Source organism: Protobothrops mucrosquamatus, unplaced genomic scaffold (genome assembly GCF_001527695.2).
Source record: "Protobothrops mucrosquamatus isolate PMUCROS unplaced genomic scaffold, P.Mucros_1.0 scaffold2420, whole genome shotgun sequence".
Taxonomy (NCBI): Eukaryota; Metazoa; Chordata; class Lepidosauria; order Squamata; family Viperidae; genus Protobothrops; species Protobothrops mucrosquamatus.
In genome coordinates this window covers 268,163-278,478 of record NW_015388492.1, presented here as the reverse complement: position 1 = coordinate 278,478, position 10,316 = coordinate 268,163, and the positions used below count along the sequence as shown (strand labels likewise).

Below are 10,316 nucleotides of genomic sequence, written 5' to 3'. Positions count from 1 at the left end.
ACGCATTGTGTAAAGGGAGAGAGTTGCTCTGCCCACAAGAGCGATTAAATAAAAGATGCTACAATTGGCTAGAAAAGGGGGAAAAAAATACGCTTGCCAAAACCTGGAGATTTCACAGGACTCTCCCATCATGGGGGTGGAGGGGGGGAAGCCCCACTGTCTGATGTCACCCTCTGATACGTGTTGTATGTGTACCCTACTTGTGACGTGACTGATTACGTTGTGCTTTTTGGTATTTTCAAATTCCAAGTCTTTTCTGTGCTGCCAACGGTAGTCCTTATTTCGTCTGACAAATAGACTGGAATCTGCATAACTTGGGGAGGACTGAGTGGAATAGACATTACAGCCAAAGGAAGGAGATGCATGGAAGAACACCGGCTGGAAAGACACTCTGAAACTGGTCAAGGATGGACTTGTCGCTGCTTCTTTCTTCCCTTGCTGGGACTAGTTGGGATGCTCCTTGCTGGATATCCCCAAAGTCGTCCACTCTTTCGCTCCGCAGAACGAGCCCAAAGAGAGAGAGGTTCCCCACAGCTGTACGAACGGTCTGCGATGTGGCCCGGCAGTCTAAGAGGTCAACCCCAGATTGTCCCTCTTGCTTCTCTCCACCGCCACGACCCGAACTTGGGACTCGAGCAGGTCCGAGGTGCAGGAAGGAAGGAAGGAGTGTGTGCTGTACGCTCAAGCGGTGAGCTTGTCCTCGTGGGAAAGAGTAACTCGAGATTCCTCGCTTGTGAAGCTACAGGGTGTGTGTGTCAAAAGGTGTTGGGAGTGAAATGCAGAAGGCTTCAGTTGTTCTCAAAAAGAGAGAGAAGGTCATCGTTGCTATTGCTTGGTAAGTCAGGAGGATCCAAGTAGGAAAGTAACTCATCGGGGTTTGTGAGTTCAGGAAGCAGCTACAACAGAAAGAGAAGACAGCTGGTGAAGCCCTGGTCAAGTGTGCAGGCATCCACGGCCCACGTCTGTTGGAAGATGCAACTTCTAAAGCATTGACAGAGACTCTCAATAGGACTAAACGACAACAGAGCGTTGACCTGCTGTTGGGCCTTCGTTGACGGAAGCCAACTAGAAAGGACTCTTTGAGCATCTTTGTCTCTTGCACACAAACACATAATTTGCACATGCACATAAATAGTCTTCCATGGACAATGCTAGCTGAGACCTTTCTCCCCACACTGCATACTTAAGGAAACTCTTCATCAGAAAGACCTTTTGTATATTTGCTCCCTCATCTCCATAAAACAGATGGCTCAAGTTTCACTAAGACTTCTACTCATCTGTTCTAAGACATGCCTTTTCTTAGGTATGTCCCAGTCTTCAACTAGGATTCATCCGCACTATAGGTTACCCAGTGTCAGAAATAAATTTGCTTGATATATCCAGTTGGCAGTCCAAATGTTTAGCAGAAGCCATTGGCATTTTTCCCACGGCAGCCATCAGATTGCCAGCAAATACAGTTACATACCCAGGTAACAAATCATTTTTTTTAATTACTTCTACTATGGTTTCCTTAAAGCCAACATCCTTTCCTAGTTGTATTCAGGCATGTTTAAACTCAACATTTACTGGGAGGAAGCCTTAAAAAAAAACAATTTTGTAATGGTTCATCCATTAAGAGAACAAATGAAACCCATCGGGGCTGTCTAATTAGCTAATATCATGTAGCTTCTTCCAATCATTTGTGTAGGATTTTCCATACTCTTGAGTTACGTGAAATGATATGTGAGGCTTCCTGGGCAAAAACCCTGTTAAGACCTTTGATTTTGCCAGCATCAGGGACATAAAAATCACAACCCACCTTTTCCCATTTAAATGCCCCAGATATTTGTCACAGTTTAGATAATTTGAACAATCTTATCCGAACACACAGATGTGAACTGAAAGAGCGGTGTTTTACCTACATGGGTGTTTCCATCCACACTTTTGAATAAGTTTTTTTTTTCTCCTAAAAAGTCTGGCATGTTAGCTTTGTTTCCAGCTCCTCAGCTACGTTCCTTGTTTATGGGGGGAAAAAACATTCACACTCTTTGCTTACAAATCGTTTTGCCCCAGCTCATCACGAGGACGAGTGACTTTCTTCCAAAGGCAAAATTATTATGACTGCGTCTTAGCCAGCACAGACAAATAGTAAAGCCTCCTTAGAGTTAACTCTCCGTAACTTTATGAACATGTCCATGCAGTTGCTTTGAACACTATACTGTCTAAGCAGTTTACAGGGTCAGCCTATTGTTCCCAACAATCCGGGTCCTCATTTTACCAACCTCGGAAGGACGGAAGGCTGAGTCAACCTTGAGCAGGTCAGGATCGAACTGCGGAATTGCTGGCATCTGGCAGTCAGCAGAAGTAGCCTGCAGTACCGCATTCTGACCACTGCGCCCCCAGGGCTCTTATGGGACAACCATGACCTGGATGATTGAGCATCTCCACAGATGTTATCAAGACGTTATCCTTCAAACTTGTGAATCAACCAGACATTCTATAACAAGCCAGAATCTCCCAGGTCCCTGAAGTTTATTGCCAGAGAGGAAATGAGGAGCAAGCACAGAATGGATTTGAATTTCATGCATATCAGCACTTCTTAATTTCCCTGTCCAGTTCTCCGTTGTCTACGCACCCGTAAGATTGTTTTAACAATATTTAACAATATTGTGTCGCAACACAATAGATGGGACCATAAATTAACCCAAACAGGCTGGGTTTGCCCCAATTAACACCTCTAACCAATATGTGGGCATGTAGGCTACGTAAGCCAGGGGTCTCCAACCTTGGCAACTTTAGGACTTGAGGACTTCATAGCTGGCTGAGCAATTCTGGGAACTGAAGTCCCCAAGTCATAAAGTTGCCAAGGTTGGAAAGTCCTGATGTAATGAGGGTGAAGGTGCGTTCTCTGAGCTTGTGGGTTGGTTTCCAAACATTTTGTTTACCAGGCTAGGTGACATCTTCAGCGGAGTTTAGGGGATGTCAGTGTTCTTCTGTTTATATGGGCTTCTGGTGTGGGTGTGTCAAGTGAGGGCCTTGTGATGGGTCAGGTGTGAGTCATCGGTGAGAGACTTGTGACGGGTCTTGTGGTGGGAAGGTTACATCAGGTCAGGATCATTAGGAGGTGAACTGCTGGTGAGAGTGGGGGCTTTTGAGAGTGGGGGCTTGTGCGGGATGGTTGAGGGTCGGTGCTGTCTCTGGTTGGCTGTTCATCTCCCAATGACCCTGACCTCATGTAACCTCCTCATTCCAAGACCCATCCCAAGCCTCTCACTGATGACTCACACCTGACTCATCACAAGACACCCCCTTGATACACCCACACCTGACCCATCACCAAAACCATCACCAAAACCATCACAAAACCCTCGACACTCCCACACCTGACCCATCACAGGACCCTCCCTTGACACACCCACACCTGACCCATCACAACACCCTCACTTGACAGACCCATACCTGACCCATCAAAAGACCCTCACTTGACACACCCACACCTGACCCATCACAGGATCTTCCCTTGACACACCCACACCTGACCCATTACAAGACCCATCACAGGACCCTCCCTTGACACATCCACACCTGACCCATCACAGGACCTTCACTTGACACACCCACACGGGAAGTCCTTATAACCAGAACAACACTGACACCGACATTCTCTAAACTCCGCTGAAGATGCTAGCAAAATGCTCGGAAACCAATCCACAAGCTCAGAGAATGAACCTCCACCCTCATCCTGCACCTGAGCTACAGATATTTGCCGACACTTTTGCAAACCGTGAGGTAAGTCACCTTCCTTCCTTCCTTCCTTCCTTCCTTCCTTCCTTCCTTCCTTCCTTCCTTCCTTCCTTCCACCTCTTCTGACCTCAAATGCACTGCGAAGGGAAGCAGGTGACAGAATGACACAGACTTACATCCAGCGATGGTTCCGGCATATCGGACGTTCCCTGCCCGCCGGGTTGCGCTTCTAAAGCTGCCGAGGGGTTAAAAGCCAGGTCGCTGTGCGGATGGTTGCTAGCAGCGGCCTGGGTCGGCTGGCGGGACGGCTGAGTCGGGGGACCACTGTGATGTAATGGCTGCCCTGACTGGCTGCTGGGATGAGGGACGTGCAAACTTTGCGGCATGGAGCTATGGGACTGATCAGTGTTGCCAGGATGAGGGATCTGCAGAAGGAGGAGAGAAGCAGGAGAGCAGACATGAGGAGATGCGGTGGCAAGCTGGAAGATGGGGAGAGCATGGTGCTGGGGGGGGGAGGGGAATCGTTTCATAAACCATCATCGCTACAAGCCTTTATCATCCAGGAGGAACCCAGTTCGGGCACTTGTCAACCCACAGCATTCAAAACAAACACATTTAGAAAAATGCTTGGAATAAGAAACGGTGGTCCCGTTGGGCTGTAAGTCCAGATGACACCCTGAAAACTCCACGTAATTGGAAAGCTGACATTTTGATTTTTCTAATCCCAAAGTTGCTTTTTTTTTTCTTCAAAAGGGCAACTGGACTTTGTTTTTCCTTGAAGACGTTTTGCTTCTCTTCCAAGAAGCTTCTTCAGCTCCGAGTGGATGGCGGGGAAGGGAAGGATTTATACTCCGAGAAAAACCTCCAATTAGCCTCAGCGACTCTCAGGGAGAGCGCTAACGACCAGATGACTGCCAGGAATAAAAAAAATCCTTCCACCCTCCACTATTCAGTCAGAACTGAAGAAGCTTCTTGGATGAGAAGCGAAACATCTTCAAGTGAAAACAAAGTCCAGCTGCCTTTTGGGGGGCGAAAAAAAGCATCTTTGGGGCAGCCATGATCTGGATGACTGAGAATCTCCATAAATATTTTTTCTAGTATGTTAACTTCTGAGTATGTTGACTTCTTTAACTTTTCTGGTATGAATTCTAATAAACAGAGCACATCTTTTCATTTTTTTTAGGCAAAATACCTTCCCACAATATATATGTGTATATGCGTATGTGTATGTATGTGTATGTAGATAGATAGATAGATAGATAGATAGATAGATAGATAGATAGATAGATAGATAGATAGATAGATAGATAGATAGATAGATAGATAGATAGATAGAATCAACTCTTGATCAATTAGTTGCACGGTGCGAGGAACAAAAAGAGATGAGAAAGTTAGTATTTCACTTTTTTTAAAAAAAAGAGAGAGAAAAAGAAACCCTCCGACTATTCTTACTGTTCTGCATATAAACATACACTCATTCTCTCTCTGTATGTGTTTGTTTGGTGATGGACTCTCCTTTTACACAGGTGATCCTTCATTGCAGACTATAATGACTGAAGAAAAACAGAATCGGAAGGGACCTTGGAGGTCTTCTAGTCCCTCTCAAGCAGAAAGCAATATACTGTTTCAGACAAATTGCTTCCAATTTCTTCTCGAAAGCCTGCATTGGTGAAGCACCCACAACTTCTGGAGGCAGGTTGTTCCGCTGGTTAATTGTTCTCACTGTCAGGAAATTTCTCCTTAATTCCAGGTTGCTTCTCTCCTTGATTCGTTTCCATCCGTTGCTTCTTGTCCTGCCTTCAGGGGCTTTGGAGAATACCTTGACTCCCTCTTCTTTGAGATACTGGAACACGGTTATCATGTCACCCCTAGTTCTTCTCTTCATTAAACTAGACATACCCAATTCTTGCAATCCTTCTTCATATATTTTTAGCCTCCAGCCCCCTAATCGTCTTCATTGCTCTTCTCTGCACCCTTTCCAGATGCTCAATATTCCAAGTGTGGTCTTATGAAAAGTATATGTACGAATTAAAAAAAAGAGTGTCTTTTAAACTCACCTGTATATATAGTTGCAAACCCGATACACAAATGTAAGGACACAAAAGGAAGTGCACAAACGTCCTAGCACAGATAGACTTCGGGTGTATCATATAGAACTATTTTCATGTTCGTAGTCACAGCTGATCATATTTCCACCGGCTCAATTTTCTCCCACTTTAGATAGCTAAAAGGAAATCCTTTGTGCTCCCACTTGACTATTTGAAGACCAATGTAGTTCCTCCTTCCGTTTAAAGTCATGGTACTCAATAGTTGTCACTCAGACTTCATTTACACATAGAGGCAGCTTCCTGCCAAATTAAGAACACATCCCTAAAACCTAAAGCATCCTGTACTGTCACCCAGCCATCGCAATATAAAACAAACCATCATGATTGCAGTATTGACGTATAATAATAATAATAATAATAATAATAATAATAATAATAATAATAATAATAATAATAATAATAATAATAATAATAATAATAATAGAGTTGGAAGGGACCTTGGAGGTCATCTAGTCCAACCCCCTGCTCAGGCAGGAAACCCTATACCATTTCAGACAAATGGTTGTCCAATCTCTTCTTGAAAACTTCCAGTATTGGAGCATTCACAACTTCTGGAGGCAGGTTGTTCCACTGGTTAATTTTTCTCACTGTCATGAATTTTCTCCTAAGTTCTAGGTTGCTTCTCCCCTTGATTAGTTTCCATCTATTGCTTCTTCTCCTGTCTTCAGGCGCTTTGGAGAATAGTTTGACTCCCTCTTGACATTATTTAGGTGACTCCAGAAAATATATGGGCCTCTGCCCACTGCTACGTTGGGCATTCATTCTCCCATCCTTCTGCCTCAAGTTGGCAGAAATCAGCTGTGTGAAATTGGCTATTCCCATCACCAATATCTTCTCTGCATCTCTTAGCACAGGGGTCTTCAAACTTGGCCCTTTGATGTCTTGTGGACTTCAACTCCCAGAATTCCTCAGCCAGGCACGCTGGCTGAGGAATTCTGGGAGTTGAAGTCCACAAGTCATCAAAGGGCCAGGTTTGAAGACCCTTGTCTTAGCAGAAAGAGCCAGCCCTGATTTCTTGCAAAAATAATGACTAACAAAATGAGGGAGAGAGGGGTGGAGGGAGGGAGGGAGGGAGGAAGGAAGGATGAAAGGAAGAAAGGAGAGGAAGAGAGGGGGAAGGAAGGAAGCAGCAGAAGGAGGGAGGGAGGGAGGGAAGGCAGGCAGGCAGGCAGGCAGGCAGGCAGGCAGGCAGGAAGGAAGGAAGGAAGGAAGGAAGGAAAGAAGGAAGGAAGGAAGGAGAGTTGCCCCCCCTGTTTCTTAGTTCCTGGTTAATCTCAGTCCTTATAAAGTGTGTGAAATGAAGCTGAATATTGGCTCAATTTCATTTTTTGCAGACGGTGCTTTTTTTCAGCCTCGGAATCAATTAAGGCAGGCACTGCAGACTCCTTCATCTCACTATAGCCAGGAGACATTAAAAATGATTTATGAAAAGGCTAAAAGTAATGGTTTCTGGGAGAGAGACCTCATATATAGGGAAGTGGATCTTAAATAACCACAAGGCAGGGCAGCTTTCCCCTTTGAAAGGGGTTAAGTGTATTTTTCTTTCAAAAAAGGGGATTTGCCTCCTTCTGGATTTCTGGATGTGGGCATATCGTGGCAGCTAAACATTAAGCTTTTAACGATCTAGAAAGGGAATCTGAAAATAAACAACTCCCAAATAGATTTTCTTTTCTTTCTTTTTTTGGTTGTTTCATTCATTTCAGAAACAAAATAATTCAATGTGCAATAGGCTAGTATTAAAAAAGTAATCATCCGCTTAGATTTGATAAATAGCTGCTTTTACTGACAGGAGCTGGCAACAATTAGGGACCTGCAAAGTTCACCAGTTTGAGGTGGAATGTTCTGGAGAACTTTGGCCCGTTTCCCAAAGGCAACTGGACTTTCTTGGGATTTTTTTTCCCCCTTGAAAACATTTCACTTTGGGACAGTTCTGCTGTTTCCAGAAGAAAATTCTCCAAACTCAAAGCGGATTGAATTATCTCAGGCATGATTTGGCATTGTAATCCCAAAGATGCTTTTTCAGGAGGCAACTGGACTTTTGTGGGGGTTTTTGAAGATGTTTCACTTCTCATCCAAGAAGCTTCTTCAGCTCTGATTGGATGGTGGGGAATGGAAGGATTTATACTCCTTGCAGACAGATGGTCATTTGCCTTTTTTTAGAGGGTCCTTGAGGCCACCTGGAGGCTTATTTGTGTCGTCAGGTTCCCCTAAGTAGGGTAAATGGGTGTAGTGCCTTGTTGGAACTGTTGAAAGGACTGTGTTGTAGACTGGAGATAGATGGTATTGTATATATTTATCCCTCTCCCTCTGTTGAAGGACGGATAAAACTGTCCTTTCCATAGTTCCAAGAAGGCTCCACCATCCATTTGCACCACTCAGGTGACCCTGAGGACACAGATAAACCTCCAGGTGGCCTCAACGGCTCTCCAAAAGAAGGCAAACGACCAGCTGTCTGCAAGGAGTATAAATCCTTCCATTCCCCACCATCCAGTCAGAGCTGAAGAAGCTTCTTGGATGAGAAGCGAAATGTCTTCAAAGAAAAAGAACAAGAAAGTCCAGTTGCCTCGTGGAAAAGCATCGTTGGGATGGGATGACTGAGAATCTCCATAGACACTTGGCATTCTAGTTGACACGGACTTCTTTCAAGCATGACACCACAAAATTCCCCCAGAAGGCCATGGTCTAGAAAAGAAGTTAGCATGGCATGGAGGTGGAATGGAGCAGAAGCTCTCAGATACTCCATTGGGCGAGGGAATTTGTTGGGGATCGTGCGTGTGGTCAAGAATGTAAGTGGGAGATGAGTTCAGCCAAAATGCATGAAGTGTACCAGGCCTGTTTGCTTAATGAAATACACAACTCACTCTCCATTCCAGTTATTCCTTAAAGGGAACTGATTTAAACAAAGGTGGAAGCAGAATTTCTTTTTCCAGCCGTGGGTCCCATTCCAGAGGATGTCATTTAGGGAACCAGTGGAACAAATTTATGCCACCAACAGAACAACTTTGAGGGGTTCGGGTTCAGTCTTAGACTTGGGACCCACAGGAAGCTCTGACAATCTGTAAGAGGGCAAATTCTTCCTCAGAGAACCCGACTACAGACGTCTGGATTAAGCTATGTCCTATGAGCTATTTACAAGCTCACTGGTGCTCGGAAAATAAAAATAAAGTTAAAATGCACCGGGGCAAAATGGGAAATATGGAATCTATTGTCCACGTCTTGTTTCGTTAATGGCTACAAAGACACACTAGTCTTCTTGGTTATCACTCCTACAGGACTGTCGAGGAAGATCAACAATTATTATGTCCTCAATCTTTTATCAGAAGTGAGTAACGCCGTAGCATTAAAGGCTGTAGCGTTTTGCCAAATAGCATACAAGGTCCAATAAAAGGCAGTTTTATTAGCTGAGGAAGAGTTGAGGACCGTAGGCAGTACAGCGACTGCAGTCACTGAAACCACTTGAATGATGAGCTTGTATCAAATTTTACCTCTATGTTCTTATTGTCAAGGATGAAACTTTGGCAGCTACGTGCCTCTGTGTTTCAACTTGCTTTTAGGGTACGGGGGAAGGTGTTACTTTTGAGTGGGTTAGATGGAGAAATAAAACTTGAAGATCCCACTGAAGACCGTTGAGAGCCTGAAACCTTTTCAAGGACACCGTAACAGGTGCGGATTTGAAACAGACGGTTCCCATTACAAAGTGAACTTGTTTGTATGGACTAAGTAAGACGTTGGGGTGTGTGGCTGGGGAAATGATTGTTTTAGGTCTATGATTTGGTGTTGGAACCTCAGTTAGTTTTGCTTCAACATTACCATGCAGTGTATGCAATAAACGGTAAGATTTTCGGAAATGGAATGAACCTGGATTTTTATTTGGATTCTGGGAGCTGGATGTTGACAGTTATGTGGCTTCAGCAGCCAAGTTAAATATTCCCTAATTTAATAAAAGCTTGAGTTAATGGACCTTCATTTAACGTACTTTGGATGCAGTAGGCAAATTTGACCATTTGGGAAGATCACCAAGAAGGCACTGGGACAACTGGAGAATGGTCATACTGAGTCATAGCAACAGCACTTAGACTTATATACCACTTCACAGTGCTTTAAAAGCCCTCTCTAAGCGGTTTACAGAGTCAGCCTATTGCTCCCCCAACAATCTAGGTCCTCATTTTACCGACCTTGGAAGGATGGAAGGCTGAGTCAACCTTGAGCCGGTCAGGATCGAACTCCTGGCTGTGGGCAGAGTTTGCCTGCAAGACTGCATTCTAACCACTGCACCGCCAGGGTTCCTGTTATGACATCAGCGTTGTCATAAATGGCAGAGAAAGCATAAGAAAAATGCTTTTTCTTGGTCTCTTTACAATATAGTTGAGGCATTATTTGAATCTTTGGAGAGCAAAAACATCTTTCTTTATGACCTAGTTTCTACCCAGCATCTAAGGAAGGCAGGGGGGCAATATGGTGGCTAAAGAGTTGAACCCGCCCCCC

General features: G+C 44.4%; 1 protein-coding gene across 1 annotated transcript in view; it reads right to left on the bottom strand.

Annotated features, from left to right (window-relative positions):
• Positions 1-781: 781 nt before the first annotated feature.
• ZMIZ1 (zinc finger MIZ-type containing 1) overlaps positions 782-10,316 on the bottom strand; it is a 107,995-nt gene continuing 98,460 nt past the window's right edge. The window contains exons 18-19 of the mRNA XM_029285885.1: positions 3,900-4,148; positions 782-896 (exon numbers count right to left, since the gene is read on the bottom strand). Coding sequence (XP_029141718.1) covers positions 789-896; positions 3,900-4,148 — 357 coding nt within the window. The 3' untranslated portion in view covers positions 782-788. The remainder of the gene's footprint in view (positions 897-3,899; positions 4,149-10,316) is intronic.